This window comes from Pelmatolapia mariae, linkage group LG22 (assembly GCF_036321145.2).
Source record: "Pelmatolapia mariae isolate MD_Pm_ZW linkage group LG22, Pm_UMD_F_2, whole genome shotgun sequence".
Lineage (NCBI taxonomy): Eukaryota > Metazoa > Chordata > Actinopteri > Cichliformes > Cichlidae > Pelmatolapia > Pelmatolapia mariae.
The window spans coordinates 14,578,617-14,598,533 of NC_086245.2; the positions used below are offsets into that span (position 1 = coordinate 14,578,617).

General features: G+C 39.3%; 1 protein-coding gene across 1 annotated transcript; it reads left to right on the plus strand.

Annotated features, from left to right (window-relative positions):
• Positions 1-4,780: 4,780 nt before the first annotated feature.
• LOC135932947 (serine/arginine repetitive matrix protein 2-like) lies at positions 4,781-12,432 on the plus strand. Its single transcript, XM_065470729.1, has 2 exons — positions 4,781-4,878; positions 8,307-12,432. Exon 2 carries the CDS (start codon positions 8,347-8,349, stop codon positions 9,751-9,753), a length of 1,407 nt encoding a protein of 468 aa, XP_065326801.1. The 5' UTR covers positions 4,781-4,878; positions 8,307-8,346; the 3' UTR covers positions 9,754-12,432.
• Positions 12,433-19,917: the final 7,485 nt, after the last annotated feature.

Consider the following 19,917-nt stretch of genomic DNA (forward strand, 5'->3'; position numbering starts at 1 on the left):
CACAAAAAGATGGCACACGTCACTGCAGTCCATTACGTAGAATTGACGGACACCTGACTGCGAGCAGCTCTCAGTGTGCTTCGTTGTCCCTGAGACCCTTAACCTGTGATGATATGAAAGGTCACAGGTGAGGTCCTTGGGAACAAAGCTGCATGCATTTGCTTCTGGATGCCAAAAACAATGTTCTTTAATAAAGACCAGCAAAAGTAAAAGCTCCAAACAGAGTGTGCAGAATGATCTCCAGAGAGTTTCCTAACCTTCCCACTCATCCTGGAAAAGCTGAGAAGAGAGCATGGTTCTCTCCAGGGGGCAGAACCTTTTGGCCGGCTTTGTGCTCTGAGTATCAGCCATCTTTTAATAAAGACAGCCAATGGTCGTGACCCCGATATGATTCGCACAGGACTTCTTTAACTCCAGAGATGGAAAACTACAACACTGGAACCTTTAGGGAGAGTTTTAAGCTCCTCATGGCAGCTGAAAATTTGTGCGAGTTCCCTTTTAACACATTCCTGAAAACGATAAGGAATTATTCATGTTTCTTTTCTACACTTTAAGACTAAATTAGCTCTTTAGGTTAACAGAAAACTGGCAAATTTTAAGTTAGATGTTGGTACATCCAGTATTTTTATGGATGTGATGTGTTATTGTATTTAAATGCCTTGTGAATCCAATAAATATAAGAGCACTTGAAAGCATTTCAAACTAATAAGCTGTGTTCCTTTATCTTGTGGGATACTTTTTCAACATTTCATACCTGTGTAAGAAAGATCGACATGTGACTCAAGGCTTCTGCAGATAATGCAAGTAAAACTTTCCAGGTGACTAAAAATGAAAGCGATGCAGCCTTCTTTCAGCCTCTGACGCTCAGCCAGGGTGGCTCTGTGTTCCCTGGCTCGCAGCCCTCCATGTGTTTGTGCATCCCAGGACAGTTGACATTGATTGTGCAGGAGACAGACTGAGACACATTAGTACGCAGCTCGCTCCTGCTGCTGAAAAACGCATTAACTGGCTGCATTGGGAGCCCTGTCTGGTAACCATGGCAAAGCACACAGGCGGGGAGGAGGAGGAGGGCTGAGACGGGGCAGTGGGTTCACCGTGCAGCCTCCCAGGGGTTGTCTTTCTCAAACGCGCCTTTCCTTTCCTCGGGCCACGTCTGTCATTTTCTCTCAGCCTCTCTCCCTCTTTTGAACTGACAGCTCCCCTCCTCACACACAAACACATTTGCATATCTCTTTTTCTCCTCACATTCTTCTGATTGATGGTGACCTCACCGATCTGCCCTTACTTCATACTCCACCCCCTTATCCAACTTCCCAGCACAACATAATCTGCCTCCAATTTGCTTTTCTTCCCCACCAAATGCCTTTTTCTTTGTCTATGTGGTTCCTGCTCGTAGAACAATTACTTTTTTTTTTCTTTCTTTTTTTCCCCCTTCCCCCTCATTTTCGACCAAAGTAGCTGATCATTGTCCATGTAGCAGGTAATTTATCTGTTCTGGTATCTGTTCTGCTTCAGCTCTAACACTTCTTCCTGCATGGGATCAAAGTTTATCTAAAGTGAGTCACACCCTCCTCAAATCACAGTTCAGCCTTTCTTTTGTGGGCCTTGATTCTTTTTGTGGAAACTTCTGTAAGTACATAAAGAGTCCACTTTGTTACTTCTGAATAAAACTTTGTACATTTAAGAGGAGTCTTTTCTTTATTTCATACATGCGTGAGTGCTTCTATAAGAGCAGCAGTTTTATTGTTCTGGAGCATGCAGGTGAGTGTTAACATGCCCTATTCTTTCCAGGAGTGGGCATCTTAGCAAATTTACCTCGAGGTTAGACAGCAATGCTTTGAAATGTAGCGTGTTGGGGTTTCTGTGTGAAGTGTTTGTTTTATTTTTTGTTTTCTTTTGAAGACTACAGGCCACTGCATGTTAAAGTTCATAACAGTTCGTTTGGAAAAGGACAGACTTGTTTGGAAATGTTTCAAGAGACTTCTCTCTAAAAAGAACATGGCAGCATGGCTTGAACAAACCACCCGACCTCTGGAGCAATGTCCTTTGGCCAGATGAGACCAAAGTAGGGGTGTTTGTCCATGAAGAACAGAGCCATAATTGGAGAGAACCATACGCAGCATATCAACTCACCACCTCATACCAGCTGTCAAGCACAGTGGTGGAGGGGTCGTGATTTTGGCTTGTTTTGCAGCAACAGGACATGTGCACGTTGCAGTCACTGAGTAGGCCGTGCACTCAGATGGCTTCACATCGTCTATAAACAGCTAAAAAATGACTGAAATTGGTTCATTTAATATGATAATGTTTCCAAGAACTGGAGCAAATCTACAGAATGGCTAAAAAAGAAAATCAAGGTGTTGCAGTCCAGACCTCAACCTGAATCAAATATTGTGTTGGGACCTTAAGACAGCTGTGCATAAAGTAATGCAAAGAGTAAAAGATAAAATGTGAGACTAATTCTTTTAGCTGAAGAAGCTTGTAAAGCTACCGAGTCCTGGTGTGTACCAAGTGTTTTTAAGGGTTTCTAAGAAATTAAATATTTTGTGCAAACTAAAAACACTTAGATCTCATTGTGTTGTTGAATAAATTGTCAAACGTTAAGCTCCAATGAAAAGGTGTTTTATTATACTGATCTTATTTTGAGCCACAAAAAATAAAGGACTTTGTTCTAAACCTCTTACTCGAGTTGCTGGATGCAGAGATTTTGCTACATTGATTAAATCCATCGCACATGCTTAATACTTGGCACGATGAATAATAGTAAGTGACTTGTCTTACACTATAATATGTGAAAGCATTTTAGTCGTTCTTTAACATTTTTTATGCCTGTGTGCGCCTTTACCAGCTAATATTTTCTAAAATTTGCAAATGAGCCTCTAGAGGGCAGAGCTGAGTTAGTCACTATTTGAGGCCGGGATCCATCTGGTGAAATACTCTTATACTTTAATTAAAAAAAGACAACACACTCGTACCCATCATTTACTAATGAAGATAATGAAAACAGCACTTATGAATATTTATGAAATGTACAGAACTAAAATATGAAACGCAAAACTAGGCGTTGAATAGAGTAGCCCTTCTTTATACTTTAGTTACGGGGAAAAATAATTTGGTTAACTGGTACAAACAAATTAAAAAAATAGAATTTGAAAGGGTGAAAAATAGGGTTTAGACAACTGACAAGACAAGAAATGTGCTTATTTTACCTCAATATAATGAGAGCGCTTTTGTGCAAATGTTTGCACAAAAAACGGGTAGAGGTTTTATTGTATGGAAATACTTTCTGAATCTTCCCACCTACGCTAAACTAACAGTGAAACTAAAATTTCAACAACAGGGATGAGATAGCGTATTGAATATTTATGTGGTGACGCATTAAAAAATAATTGTGTATAATGATATTATAAAAAGCAATACTTCTGGAAATATGAAATATGGTGGTTAAATAATTGTAGAATTTATATATATAATGTATTTAAGTACAACATGAATCTGTGTGTTAGGCATATTTATTTATAGCATATATTATATTTTAGATTGTATAATTAAAACCGAGATAAAATATGGGTTAGGAATTAATAAGCATTTGTTTTCGCCGCCTCCTTTTCAAACGGCAAATGTCAACATTTTTATTTTTTCCACGTGAAAATGATGACTTTGAATGATTTCATGTTTAATGTATGAACACTTGTTATTTGTTTGAGATAAAGACTTGATTGATTGAGCACTGTCAGAGTTGGCTCGTCTTTGGCACCACAAATGTAAACCTGGGGATGCTTCCTGCAGCATCACCAGCTCTGCAGCGGGTCAGTGATGGCTGGTCAGTTTTATTTCAGCTGCTGTCCTGCCTGGTAACCATTGCTGGGTTTTAGTAGGGAATCATCTGTGGATCAGGATATCTCTTCTGAGGCACACCTGACAGCTGTGTTGCCAGTCAGTTATGACACTCTCACCTCCTGTGTCACTTCACACTATATTTTCCAATGTGCCAAACTGAAATATGACTCTAACAAAAGAGACAAAACCTCCTGAGAATCACCTTCTGCCAGCTTCACCCGGTTATAGGTAGTTTCTCAATATTTCCACTGTTTCACTTTCTTTTCTTCATGTTAGTTTCCATCATATTTGGCCAAAATCTTCACAGCTTATCCCTTTGTGGTGATTTTCATATTTCCACAGATAAACCTGCACTAGACATTGATAAAGGGCTTCCCTTATGCAAGGGGAAAAAACCAAAAGCCAGGCAGAGCTAAGTCATAATTTCAAGCTAAAAGATTTGACTTAATAGCTTGAAATTTCCAGTTATTTTCTCTGAAGTGTGGGTTAATAACTTGTTAATAAATAACGTAAAAAAAAAAAAATCAACTTTCTGAGATAACCGAAAATTTTGACTTACACATAAAAATATTGTTTTCAGTGGTTAAAAATTCCCTGCTGCTATCTTTACATCAATTTTAAATTTTGGCAAGCATACAATAAAAATTCTTTATTTTTACTGTCTATGTACTTCATCCATATATAAAGTAAAATTAAAATAAAACATATCTTCTTTACTGTCTGTGTAATTTATCCATGTATGAAATAAAGTGCATGATAAGATACAATATAAACATTTTATACTGTCTATGGATTTTACTCATTTATTAATGTAAAATAAAAGACAGACTTTAAGATAATGTATATCTTGCAGTAACAACTAAATCAAATCAAAGGTGGGATCCTGGTCCCCCTGAGGACCCTAGGAATTGCTGGGGCGGAACTGAAATTCTCCGCTGTAGTTTCCTCCGGAGCCGCGTGGATGTCACGTACGGCCGGAAGCGGTCGGAAATTTGAACAGCCATCACAGCAACAATAAACGCGCACTTTCACTTTACGGTATGTCTGCTGAATCAATATTTTATGAAAAATTAAACTAAAATCATACAGGATATTTATGTAAGGTGAGTTACGCAGCCCGTTGACGGCATTGTTTTGTGCGCTTCACAGCGTTAGCTACTCTTTTCAGCACCGTCGATTTTGAAACAGGCTATTACCTGAAAAACAGTCTGCTCCACAGTCATAGCATCTGCTAAAGGCCCTTAAATGCAATTAAATGTATTGCCCTGTAGTTATTGCTGAGAATGCACGGGGTCTGTGTGATTTTTTTCGATAAGTTGCACAAGTTTTAATCTGTAAAAATTGCACCATTAAAGCACAAAATAACAGATTTTTGCATGCAGGGATATTAATTGTGCACGTCATTAATGGGACACCTCAACACCAGCAGACCACGGCTACACTTTCCCGCCGTTGCAAGGTTGTAACCCAGAAAATAGACGTAGCCGTGCAGACCCCATCTCTTAAATAAGACGCTGAGCATGGCATCCTATTTTCCCCGTCAGTCCACCTTAAAAGTGCTAAATCGCCTGCAGAGGGACTCGTTCAGTCATTTTAAATTGATGCACGAGTTAAGTGAATCTATTCAAATTCACTGTAATGATTACTTTAGTTAGCTTTTTTCGTTATTAAAAATATAAAGCATTTTAAATCATTTTTCTGTATTTTTAAGCTATTTCCTTGAAATAGTTAATTCCTGTTAATCTTGTTGATTATTTTACATGTTTATAATGCTTCATTATTATAAACAGTTTTTATGGTCTAAGCTGGATTTTTCAGGGGTTGCAAATAGACAAGCCTTTTTAAAATGTAACATTTTAGTTAATCCTAGTTTATGCTACTTCCTGTGTTTTTGTTTGCTTGTTTGTTTGTTTGATAATAAAACATTTATCACAGTCCTGGTGATTTCCTTGCTTGGAAGCCCCAAACCTCTTTGGTGCGCACTTTTTTTTCTTTTTCACTTTCTGTTTCTTCTTTATTCGGATCTTTGTCTTGTGGGCTGAATGTGTAAACCACTATGCTGTTTTTATTCTAAGCCCAGTAGAAGATATGGCAGGAGATGTTAGAGGCCACCTTTGTTCAGAATTTTTCTCGTTATCACAAGCTGGTTTAACTCACATTTATTGATAGGCTGCTTATTTGTATTTCTATTAATTTGTTGGAGTTCTGAGGACTTCCAGCCTGTGGTCTTGTGGTGGTTGTTATTTAAGACTCAGACTAAAAGGAATGTCATTCTCTGCTCATATTATTTAAATCCATGTCCATCAACTATGCAGTCATATAGTTATTACATAATGTTACATATAATTAAGTAATTACATGGTTATATATTATTTGTGTTTTTGAGTTAGTACATGGTAAATGCGAGAGGACCCAAAATGGAGCCTTGGGGAACTCCAAGAAAGTTTTGTAGACTTAAACATGTCATTTCTGATCAGCATATCTAGTAATACATTGTAAGGTTGGGTGATATGAAAATTTTTCCAACCAACATTCATCAGTCCAATAAATGCCTATAGGAGATATATTCACACAGGTGACTTCTTGATGGGCGGTGTAATCATGCACAGACTGATTTGCACATTTAGAACAAAGAAGTCCAAACATGGAATAACTAGTTGCCAAAAAAAAAAAAAGTAAGTTGCCAATTTGGGATTTCTTTGGTTTTAAACCAGATGAAAGAGGTAAACCTGAGGATGTAACCAAAGGGATGTGCCGCTTGTGCAGACGTATATTAAAATAAAATGTTTTTGTTTTTTTCTGAACATAGGCTACTGCCTGTCCTTGTTTGAGTAAACAAGTCGCTGCATTTGGGCGCACTCTGATGAAGGTGCATTTGCTCGCAGCTGGAAGAGGATGCCGTTAAGACAGCCCTGTTATTTTTTCCCCTTTGACTGCTTCTTTTAGTTTCAGCCAACACAATTAGCAAACTTACTCATGGGCAAATACATAAATAAATTGTTCCTGTAAAAACGACCATTGAAAGGCTCAGCCTATTGTCCATGGTTGATAAATACGTCCAATCTTAATACATTGCAGGTGTAGAGAATTAAGATCCAATAAAAACACGACTGACTCTGACAACCTCACATCACTTAGACTGCTCTCATTAAAATGGGAAAAGTCCTGACTGAAAGGCATCGGAACTGCTGTTTAACAGGGATAAGCACTTTGATGGTTAGCTGAGGCAAACAGAATCGGCCAGTTTTGCCCTGTAAATGTGTTAAATCTGTATAAATGTGCAAATCTGGGTGGTCTCTAAGATCTCTGTAATTTGATGATTATGATGATTAAAGAGGACCTCAACAGTCTTCAGTATTAATATATCACAGTATGTAAAGTTTTGATGAAAACATGTCCCCCTGACTCAACATGAAAATGACTGAATACTGCCCTCTATAGGTGTTATAGAGGGCTTTTAAGGTGGACTTGAAAATCCCCATAAGAAGCCAGTGTCAGAGCAGTGTGAGTTAAATAACAAAAAATAAGCAAACTACATTATTAGCTTCATAATGATATTATAAAAATATAATCAATGTTCATATATGCTGTCTTACAATGCAGACCAAATTTCTTTGTGTAATCATAAGTTATATGAGTATAATCATGCTTTTCGGTGATGATGGGAAATGTTTTGAAGCTACGATGTAAGTTTAAAAAAAAAAAAAAAAAAAAAAAGGCCCAGTACTTATTAAACGTAAGTAATGTGCAGTTTTATGAACAGAGTCAGCATTTTTATTGCTTTTGTCACATGTGTCAGTACAAGAAAGTAATCGTAAAAGTAGCCAGTAACTCATAATAGCTGTGTTTCAGCTTGAGAGGTTATCAGTCATTGACAAGAAAGGCATTTATTTACATTTATATCTATAACTGCATTTTAAGAGCTCAAGGTATGCCCACTTGTCAGGGACACAAATTTTTAATATTAATTTCATCTATACATCAATTTTATCTGCTGCTTATCCAGTTCAGAATAATGGGGGTGGAGCCTATATGCAGGCTTCACAGTGGACACAGGGTTGTCATAGCGATAGGCATAACCATTAACACCTATTGTCAATTTAGCTTCACTAACTGACAAACAAACATGTCCTTGGACTGTGGGAGTAAGCTGGAGTACTTGGAGAGAACCCATGTAGGTACAGGGAGAACAGGCAAACTCCACACAGAAAGGCCTCAGCTACTTAAGTCACTCCACCACTGAGACATTTACTATGGATTTATCCCTCCAAAAAATTGATTAGAAAAATTAAAAAATTAAATAGTGGTAGGGGTTATCATCTTCCATACACAATCTGTGGTCTGTCTGGACTCCACGTAGCTACACGTAATTATTATGTTATTACGTCCAGTTATGTAATGAATAATAATGAGTAAAATGTAAACAATATTAAATAATAACTGTAATTTCTTTGTTAAATATGCAGGTGCACACCAACAGAAGTAGTCCACGCTGAAGCCAGCAGTATGGAAGAAGAAATTAAAGAACAAGGAGATCCTGTGAGCAATGAAAGGGAGGCCAGTGTAGACAGTCCAGTGAAGAGGGGAAGAGGGAGGCCGCAAGGCTCCAAGAAGCTGAACGTTTCCAACAGCGAGTCCACACAACCACAGAGGGGAAGAGGGCGTCCGAAGCTCTCTGGCACAAAACAGACAGAGCAGCGGGGCTCAGGAGACGACCATGCTGACAATTTGGTCCAAATTCACAGGGGTCGAGGCCGGCCCAAAGGGTCCAAGAGTCAGGCCAGCGATGAAGACAGGACAGAGCATTCTCCTAAGAAAAGAGGCAGGCCACGAAAGTCTGTAACAGATGAGGAGGCTCCTGCTGAGGACTTACCGAACGGTGGCTCAGATACGCCAAAAAGGGGACGTCCAAAAGGATCGGTAAAGCGCAAGTCAGAGAGTTTAACAAGTGGGGAAGATGATGAAGGCAGCTCTGTAACGCCCAGGAAAAGAGGTCGACCGAAGGGCTCGCTTAATAAGAAATCAAGGCTGGAGAGCGAGCTTGGCATTGTGGGGATCTTAGATCTAAATGAGAGCTTAAACTCGGAGAGAAGAGGACGACTCAGGAAAGCGGTGGTGAATAACACCTCGGCAGATATGTCGAATGGCATCTCAAATACTCCTCAGAGAGGAAGGGGAAGGCCAAGAAAAAGTATTGAACAAAATAAACTGGGCACAGATGGCTCCCAGCCTGTAAAGAGGGGGCGAGGCCGGCCTAAAGGGTCTTTAAACAAGAAACCTCCAGCATATAAGGTCCATGGTAAAGTGGGCCGGCCTCGGAAAGTACACATCCTGCCCGTGAGTGGAAGAAAACGTGGTCAACCGCGACAAAAGCCACCAAACAAAAGGGGGAGGCCGAGGAAGTACCCCCTGCCGTCGCCTGAGGAGAAGAAAAAGCCAAAAGTGTGGAAGCCGCTGGGAAGACCGAGGAAATACCCTCGTGTGGATCCCCCAGAGGGATCTCTGCCCCTCCCTCGCAGAGCCCGTGGTCGGCCTCGCAAGTCAGAGTCTAAGAAAGGCGCTCATTTACGCAAGAGTCTGCCTGCCGCTCCATTCACACCGCAAAACCCCATTGATGAACCTGCGAGAAAAAGGGGCCGTCCTCCAAGTACTGCAAAAAGCCAAGGCGACGTCCCGCGGAAAAGGGGTCGCCCTAAAGGTTCGGTCAACAAAAATAAATCGAGAAGCGAAACCTTCCCCAACCACTCGAAAGCGTTGAGCGGTTCGCCTGCGGTTAGGATGGAAAGTGAAGCGGAGCTGGCAGAGGAGGAGATGGAGCACAACACGGAGACGCCGGCCATCGAGCACGCAGGCGATAAGGAAGCAACTCTGATTGATCAGGATGTAAACTTCGATGTTAGCAGCCAGGCTTGATGAACGATCCTGGTGTGACCAAAAAGAAAAGTTGCTGTAGTAATTGCTGTTTAAAACATAGAAACCATTCATATCGACAGAAACATGTTTTTAACATTTTGCCATCAGCTAGGCTAGATATCCAGCAGCTCCTCTGTTTTTCTGACTAACGTGTCCATCTTGTTTTTATCGTGCTACTTTTATGTTCTTCAATACCTTTATTTCCGTCATCCAAGTAATCAAAAGTACTAATAATCTTTTACTAAAGCCGGCATTTGGAAGTGATTCTTATAGACCGATTGTTCCAGTTTACATTCAGCTTTCAGATGTAGTGTTATTTTGTTTTGTTGTTACTGTAAGAAGGACGCCTGGGGAATAACTTAGAGGCAGGATGAAAGTCCAAATAAATGTTAGGAAGATGAAAGGGAGGAGAAGAAGAACTATAAACAGCTTTTGTACAACAATGCAGTCTCTCATTAAGCCTTTCATCCTAAAGAAAAGAAATGTTTTCCGGGGATTTGCTTTCCATATTTATGCCATAAACTGACACAAAAATGCAGAGCTAAGTGTGCTCGCTCATACCTCCTACACTGATACTGCTCTGCTGTCCAAGTCCCACAAATGACTGACCAAGTGTGATTGTAAGATGGGCAGATTTCAGTTTGTTTCCCCAAATCTCATTTAACTGGATAAATGTATGCAGTAAGATCATTACAAATCTGATAACAGTGAGCTATTTGCCAAACATTTTAAACTTATTTATATACATATTTCCCCCCCTATTGTGTGCTTGAAGTTGCTGTGACGGATATTTTTGTAAAAAGCATTTTGAAGATGTGAAAACAGAAACATTTATAGGTGAAAAATCACCTGAATCTGCAGCTGTACTTGACTTATAAAGTCTTGCGTTTAACCAGTGTTGTTAACTTTGGCCCATTCTCACTGCCTGCACCAACATTAGCAGCTAACTTAATGCAAAGATGGGTGACAAATTAAAGACAAGACCCATACAAAGGGTGATGGGACCAGTAGACTCAAAACCACTAGGTCCTGGGTTTGATTCCATCATCTGGCTGGGTTTACATGTTCTCCCTGAGTACTCATGTTTCTTCTCACAGTCCAAGCTGAGCTTTTTCTGCAGGTTTTAGTCTTTTGTCCACATACAAAAGGCGTGTCAGCTCCCTGAAAACAGGTTTTAAAAAACCTTCCGGGTAAATTTTCAGTGATTTCATGTGGACATGGAAAACATTTTTTTTCTTGCAAATTCAAAGGTGTTGCACCCTTATCACCTGTTTTGTTTTGTTTTTAATTACTTTTTGTGCTCCATGTTATTATTTGCTCAGGCTGGTTATTAGCCAACATTTCCATATGTTTGTATTTGCATTTCCACCTGTGGGGATGTTGTTGTTAGCAGATTATACAACAATCCTTTAAAGGGTCTGCACTTAATTTCTGCTCAAGGTCAGCGTGTCATTTCACGCTCATCTGTGAGCTACTGTGTCATGATGTTTTTAAACGATGCTCGTGTGGATGGGATTTAAAACAAAAAACGGAAAATTCCTGGTTTAAAAAAGTATCCGAGTACCTCTGGACATAGCAATAGCGCACATCTGTGAAAACATTTGTTTCTGCACTTTATTTGGGGTTTTTTCCTTTAATTTGTCACCCAGTCACTTGTAGCAGCTAACAGGTAAAAGAAAGCATGTCATGGGTTTATATTTGCAAGGTGGTTATAAATCCAGCTCGGAATGTGCTTGATGATTAAAAGTTATTTGATAATGAGTTTAAATTAAAATGATCCTTTTTAATTTTTTGTCCTTCTTTTGGTCAAACCTATGAGCTGTAGCAGGTATCAGCCACACTGTCTTGTAATCTATATGAAATTATTCAAACAGAAATGCTTAATAAAGCAGAAACTATTAGGTAAGATTGGATTCTTAGCCATTTGTCTCATTGCAAAAAAGCAAATGTTGATGTTGTTTTAAAGATTTCTTTATTTTCTTGTTATTTATTTTAAGTTTTATTAAACCAGGAAAACCTTACTGAAAAGTTCTCAAACATGGCCCTGTGTATCCAAGAGGAGAGTTTACAGCCTCTGGAGGTTACTAATGTTTGAAATGATGATGTCATGATTTTTCCTCTACGCGGTTCCGCGGTCGACGGTAGCTTCATCTTTCTTTTGCCTTAATCGCTAAAGCTTTGAATGTACCATCCCGTGCATTCCTCCTCTACGTGTACCATTTTAAGCCTTTTTTACTTTCCTCTTGTTGCAGATATCATTTCACTAAATTTTCAAAATGTTAGTGTAGCTGTGAAGAATTTACTTTTTTTTTGTTTAATCTTTTTAACTGTTGTGAGATCAAAATCCAGCTGTTGGGTTGGTTTCACGAACACTGCCTGACTTATTTTGGACGACCTTGTATAAAGCTGTGTGACATGTACACCGTTCATACTGATTCTGTTTGGGTCAAATAAGAATTGAAGTTTCTAAATGCTGGATTGTGCTTTTCGTGAATCATGGAGAACGAAGGAGGTTAAAAACAAACAAAAAAAAAAAGACACATCCCAGTAATATTTGACCTGCCTTTGTGAAGTCGAATCATTTCAAGTGGAAATTTGCATTTTGTGTGTGTGTGTGTTTTAAACAAGAAGCCAATAATTTGTGAGATTATGGTCGAGTTTAAAATAAAAATGTTGATCTTGCCGTTTTATTTCCCAAAGCGTGGTGTGATGTTTTGGTCTGTTTTCTGTCCATCAGCATTATTTTATTTATTTATTTATTTATTTTTGGGCTGATCATCGCCTTCAGACAGTTTGCATGACTAAAGGAAGATTCATCAGTTATCTGTTCATTACAGAATGCTGCTGCTCCACCCTCACCAGTCCAGTTTATGACTGCACTGGTGCACTATGCACCCGAGTCATGAGCAAAGGTGGCATGTGTAGTGACAGATGAGTCACTCCAAACTATGGAAGCAATACCAGCAGACATTAGAATATTCAGCTTGGCACAAAGCAATGGGTGCTACATTTAAAGGGACAGTTCACCCCAAAATAAAACTTGTTTATTGAGTTGCCCAATTTTGGTAATGTTGCGTTGCGTTGCTGAAAAATCAATTTGAATGTGACCTGGTTACTAAGAAAAAAAATATCAGCGAGCTTATTTTGATCTGTTTGTTGTAGCAATTAGTTTCCCCCTACCAAACTACACCTGCAAACTATATACACAGGATGTAAAAATTAATGGTCTTCCCCCTTGCTGAGCTCTTTTGTTAGCCAGCTGTTAGCAGATGTAGACGGAAAGAAAATAGTTCCTGCGTGAAACTGACAACAACAAGGCTTTGAATGTTTTGGGGGAAGGAACGCTTCCTGGATGCAAATTGTTTTGCTTCATCTCCGAAAGGGAAGATCTCCGTGACGCTTTTATTATTTTTGTATTTGACCTTAAAAACCACAACTTCTAAACAAGTTGGGAAGCTGTGTAAATGTAAATACAAACAGAATGTTTTGCTAATGTCATTATTCACCAGAAAACATATCAAATGTTTAAAATAAGAAAATTTACCTTTTAAGAAAACATGAGGTAGTTTTGAATTTATGGCAGCGAGATATCTCAAAAATATCTTTTTTACCTCTTTGTAGCATCCTCTCTTCTTTTAACTACAGTCTTTAAACATCTGGGAACTGATTGATTGATGTAGGAGTCTAGATCAGGGGTGGGCAATCTCAGTCCACCAGGGCCGGTGTCCCTGCAGGTTTTAGATGTGTCCTCGAACCAACACAGCTGATTTAAATGGCTAAATTAGCTCCTCAACATGTCCTGAAGTTCTCCAGAGGCCTGGTAACGAACTAATCATGTGATTCAGGTGTGTTGACCCAAGGTGAGATCTAAAACCTGCAGGACACTGGCCCTCGTGGACTGAGATTGCCCACCCCTGGTCTAGATGCTCGACTCTCCTGGATCTTCTTCGTTGTACTTGTTGTTTCATGGTGTGTCAGATATTTTCAGTTGGTAAAAGGTGAAAGGTCTGGACTGCAGGCTTCTACTATAAAGCTATGCTGTTATAATAGATGCAGTATGAAGTTTATACAATCAGAAATGCAGCTGATAACAAGGCCGATGGGCCCTCTTCACTTTAGTCTGTCCATATTTTCCAAAAAGGAATCCAAAATTTCAACTCTTCTGACCACAGAACAGACCAGTTTGCCTCAGTCTAGTTTAAATGATCTGTGGCTCAGAGAAGACAAAGAGAAGCGTTTCTGGATCACGTTCATATTTGGCTTCTTCTATGCACGATAGAGCTATAACCTGTATTTGTAGATGGCGCGGTGAAATGAGTTCACATACATGCCTGTTTGTTAATGCAATACCGCCCGATGGCCTGAATATTATGGATATCCTAAACTGATTTTCAGCCTTGCACACACAGAGACTTTGTCCAAATTCTGAGAATCTTTTCGTGCTATTATGTCTTTACAGTTTTACACTGGGGAACATTATTCTAACTTGTAGGTGCAGTTTAGTGCAGACTGGTGAACCTCTGCCCATCTGTACTTCTGAGAAACTGCCTCTCTCAGATGCTCTGCGTATACCCGGTGTTACTGACAACTGGGTATAGTTTAGTTAACTTTAGTCTTACTTTTTCAGCCTTTTGTTGCCCTGTCCAAACTTTTTTGAGAAGATGTGTTGCTGGCATCAATTCAAAATTTTAAAAAAGGTTTTCTATGTTCTATTGTGAATGTTAACAGAAACCCCACAATATTTACCAAATTTAAATCAAAATTAGAAAAGCAACACGTGACAGGATCAATCACAAATAACAGGAATGCCTCTCTAGAAAGAGGTTTGTTTCTTTTTAAAAATACTGAGTTAATTGTGTGTTCTGCTATTTTGCAAACACCTTTTTGTTCTCCCAGTGTAAAATCTTCCCATAAAAACTTTAGCTTATAAAGTTATTGCACTGGAATTATGACCTCATTGTGTTTTGAGGTGTCTGGTTGAAGATGACTGCACAGGAGTGGAGAACCTCAGAAAACTGATTAATGGAGGTTCAAGAAGAGTCTGCCTCAGTACACCATCCCTCACTCACAATGATACTCCAGTTTCTACTAGTTATTTATTTATGTTTGTATGAATGGGTAGATGAGTCCAAACCTTTGACTTTCATAAGAGTAATCCTTTGTCTGTCATCTCTCCGTACACACAGACAAACAGGTAACATGACAAAGGCGTGTTAACCAAAGGGAAGCTTGTTTGTTTATAAATTACAGACCCAGACAGACTCCTACACCTGGTCCAGGTTTTAAAAATTCCTACTTTAGGAGAATCACTGGTGGAATATTCCACTCTCACCCTAGGTGGGAGATTCCTGTTGGTGAAAGGACAACCAAAAGAGCCATTGTTTAAGCTGAAAGTTGCTTGAGTTTTTGTTTTAGGGTAAACTTTAAAAAAGTCTCTTGGAAATTGATCTCACAACAAGGATTTTTGGACTAAGCAGGTAGCTATCCATATATATAGTTGTGTGGTTCCATTAAATTCAAGAAAAGGCATATTTCCACAGTCGATATCTTCAAAAATAGACCATCTAAAGGTACAAAAAAAAGAACTACAGGTGAAAAATATGTAAGCATTATTTAGAAATGAACTTCCATTTTAAGCATGAAATTGTTTTTCTCTTTTTTTTACTGCTCTTGTACTTTCTGCCATGACCAAAAATTTCCCACATGTGGGACTAATAAAGGATTATCTTATCTTATCTGAAATCTTAGCTCAGAGCATAGATTTATTTGTGACATATAGCCTTTATATAGATTTATTTGTGCCTATAGGCACAGGGTTTATAAATAATTGTTTTTCGTTTCCATTTGTGTGCCATTGCAACATTAGTTTACACACACACACACACACACACACACACACACACACACACACACACACACAAAGTCTGTTAATATGAGGAGCAAAGGGATGACTGTGCAGACAGCAATGGAGACAGTAATAATGAACAGGTTGGAGCTATTATGAAAAAAACAGCTGTGAATTTAAACTAGAAAATGCAAAACAACCTGCTGACTTCATGGCTGTGGGATGAGGTATTTCACTGCAAGACTCACGAATAGAAACCAGGCTGTAGTTCACAAAAACACCCAAACAGAGAATTTTTGGAACAATCTTCCATGGTGTAAAATAAAGTAAAACACTGGAAAGGTTGATTACCCAAATGACCAACACATCTGTTTTATATTGTTCTGTTTTGGATGGCTGTTAATGAAACTGGCACGCTGTTGTTCATTGATAATTTAACTGTTGACTGAAATGGCCGGATGAATAATGAGGCCAGTGGGCCTTAGCATCACAAAGGTCCTAAACCTTTGACCAAAGCAACCAAAAAAAATTTCAGACTGAAGAAGTTGGATATATTTCTGAAACATTAGCTAGAGGGTGATGTATCAGGACTACAACTTTATTGAGATATGCACCATGAACATGACAGGGATGAGAAAAGGGGGGGAAATGGCTGTGTTAAGGGTGTGTAGCAGGACAGGGAGGATACTTTCTTGTTTCTGAGCAAATATCTCCATACTGTCAGCTGGAAGCAACATCAGACTGCAGCACATGAAAAATTGACTCAGTGAGTATTATGCAGTCATAATTATTATGCATAATAATGCATAATTATTCAGTTCAATTATGCATATATTATGCATAATTGAAGGTGCAGGAACAGTGAGGTGCTGACGAGAGAGAGTAGAAAGCAGAGGAGAGCTAGTGAATAAGGAAGTGCAGCAGATTACTAAGGAGAAGGAGAGGGCAACTATGAAGAGGAAGGAGAGTGGAACAGCGCTTGGATGAGATGACATACCTGTGGAGTTATAGAGATGTCTAGGAGAGAGGGCAGTGGACTTTTTAACTAGTCTGTTTAATAGTCTTGGAGAGTGAGAGGATGCATGCGGAAAGAAAACCCATGCCATGAAGAGATGAGAAAGAGTTAAGAAAAGTGGTGATGATCAATGAGGAGCAGTATGACTTAATGCTGAGAAAGAGCGTTGAGTGTGTTGGTATTTGAGGACTGTGGAGAAAGCATATAATAAGGTGCCAAGACAGGAACTGTGGTACTGCATGAGGAAGGTGGGAGAGAGCCCAGAGAGATGGAGGTATGAAGTCAGTAGAAGCAAGATAGAATATGTGTGTGTGCATGAAAAAGCGACAGATGGAAAGCTGAAGCTGCGAGGAGCAGAAGTAGTGACGGTGGATCAGTTTAAATATCTGGGTTTAATGCAATGCAATGGACAGCTTGCAAGAAAGGTGAAGGGCCGAGTGTCAGGGTGGAGTGGGTAGAGATGAGTGTCAGTGGTGATTTGTGACAGAAGGATAGTTACAACAATGAAGGTGAAAGTTTCTAGGATGGTAGTGAGACCTGCTATGATGTATGGCATGGAGAGGAGGCTCCTGGCCTTCTGTTTCTGTACAGGCCACGCCTCTGTATTCAGGTGAATAAATTAGCCTGTGAAAGGAAATGCGTTTGTTATGAAAAAGGAAAATTTTTGTTGTAAATTTGAGGCTGTAAACATGCTTTTTATGCTGTAAAATTGGGCATGTTAACATTTATAGATCGAGTCATTCTGAAGACAGCTCCTCAAGTGTTCACTAGAGGAACTGCAGCTTTTCAGCTCTGGAATAAAAGTTGATTAGCTGAACACGTGACTTTTTAGTAAAGACGGTAAAGATTAATAGTAAAGATAAATACTCTAACTTTGGTCAGAACCCCGATACAATAAGGCTTTGAAAGAGGGCGGGGATGTTGACGTTTCTCGAGCGGAGTGATACCTCTGCACTGTTTCCGTTTCCCTGTTTAAACAGTGGACGAGCACCTGGTCTCACCTGTCTGGAACTTTGTTTCCGCTTGCGGGAAACGGCGAAACTGGCGACTTTTAAACGAAGTTACGGATTGTTTCAGTGATGTGACCGGATTTAAAAACAGGTAAATCGACCGTTAACTTTTTTTAAAGATATATTTTAAAACCTAGTGCGGCGAAGAATCAACAGGCTGAGTCGTACTAAATATAGAGTTGCTAAACAAGTTCTGGCTGAAGCTACTTTTTCTTTCACGGGCTTCTAAAGTTACTCTACAACGCACTTAAAGGCCCAGAAACGTCTCTGTGACACCTTAAGCCTTCACAGCAAACTCTAGACAATAAACTTGATCAACAGTGATCTGTTTTTTAAAGTGAAATACCGATAATGTGGACCGATCGTCCAGAAGCAGAAGTATTTCCTGAGAAATCGCAGCGGTTGCCTCACATATTTTAATGCGTGTACAGCATTGAGTACTCCTATCTCACTTTCTTATATGTTTAAGAAAATAAAACATTTGATAACACATAAGGGGTTTTTTTTCCAAGTTTTTATGACTATTTTGCAAAATATTTTCAATCCTGAACAGCTCAAATCAGATTAATGGACGGTGCAGCTGATTCTTGGTTGAGGCCTCAAAGTGGTGAAATGCCATCAGAACTGCTTTAGTTCTCAATGTCATAGATTCAAAGAGGTGCTGGAAACGTTCTTCAGAGATGTTGCTTCATATTGATATGATTGCATCACACAGTTGCTGCAGATTTGTGAGCTGCGCATCCATGAAGGATCTCCTGTTCCACCATCTCTGTTAGGTTGAGATCTAGTAACTGTGAGTGCAGTGAATTCATTATCATGTTCAAGAACCCAGTTTGAGATGATTTCAGCTTTGTGACATGGCATGTTATCCTACTAGAAACAACTATCAGCAGATGGGTACACTGGCCTCAAAGAGAGAGGATTAGCAACAGTACTCAGGTTGGTACTAAGGGGTCCAAAGTATACCACAAGAATGTCCCCTAAATTGTTGCATCACAAGCAGCCTGAAATGCTGATACAAGGCAGGATGGAGCCATGCTTTCACATTTCTGCCAAATTCTGATTATACCGTCAGAATGTTGCAGTAGAAATTGAGACTCAAAATAAAATGTTATTTGTATAGGACATTTTCAGAAAAATCTCAAGCAACAATAAAATGAATCAAATACAAGTTTAAAAAGATGTATTTTTAGATGCTTGTTAAAAGGGATCAAATCCACTGATCACAGGCTCAGAAGGATGTAATTGCAGATCTGGAGACCACTGTTATAAAAGCTCTCTCCTTTAAGTTCTCAGCCTTGTGTGATGCAGGCCCTGATCACTTGACCTCCAGGACCTTGCTGGGAATGTAAGGATGTAAAAGTTGACTGATGTGACCTAAAGCTTGTCTGTGCAGAGCTCTAAAAGTCGAAGCCAGATGCTTAAAGTAGAGTCTGAAGGTAATGGGGAGTCAAGGCAAATGAATTAACAATGTTGTGACGTGGGAGTACTTAGGAGATTTAGAAGATAACCTATAGAAGTTTCAAGGAAGCTGTCTTAAGACAAGTGAACAATGAATTGCAGTAATCCAAATGTGATGAAATAAAGGTGTGAATAACGATTTTCCCTTCAGAGTGTGACACAATGAAACTGAACTTGGTAATATTTCTCAAGTAGAATCCGAGAGTGAACCAGAGATTTAACGTAAGCATTCAAAGTAAAGGCTGAGTCAGAAGTTACACCTGAGAGAAGATTTAGCTAACGTGGCAGAGGATCTAAATTTTCCATAACCTTAGACACAAATCTTTTCGAGGCACAAAGAAAGGCTTCTGTTTTTGCTTCATTAAGTTGAAGAAAATTGTCAAACATCAAACTTTTAATATTGTCTAAATCTAAGAGTAACTATACAACTTAGAAAAATCTTGGGGCTTAAAGGAGACGCGCAAATGAACGTCATCTGCATAGAATTATCCAAAAAAGTACTTAATATTGCTCAAAATGTGCTGAAGAGGGACGGAAACAGCCTTCTGGTACACCGTAGGCAGGAGAAGTGGAATAGGACCTAGACTTGGAAGCAGCCATGGGAAAGGACCATTCAGGCAGATGTGATGAGAATCACTTCAAACCAGGCCACGATACACCCACCCAGTATCTCAGTTAACCGAGGAAAACTGAGATACCTTCAAAAATGTGACATCAGCAGAACAGATTAATCTCCTGCATGATTTTGCATCAAGATGTCATTGGAGGTGCTGAGAAGACCTGATCATTAATGCTGTATTTGTCCAAAACTGCAAGCCAGAGTGGAAACGGAG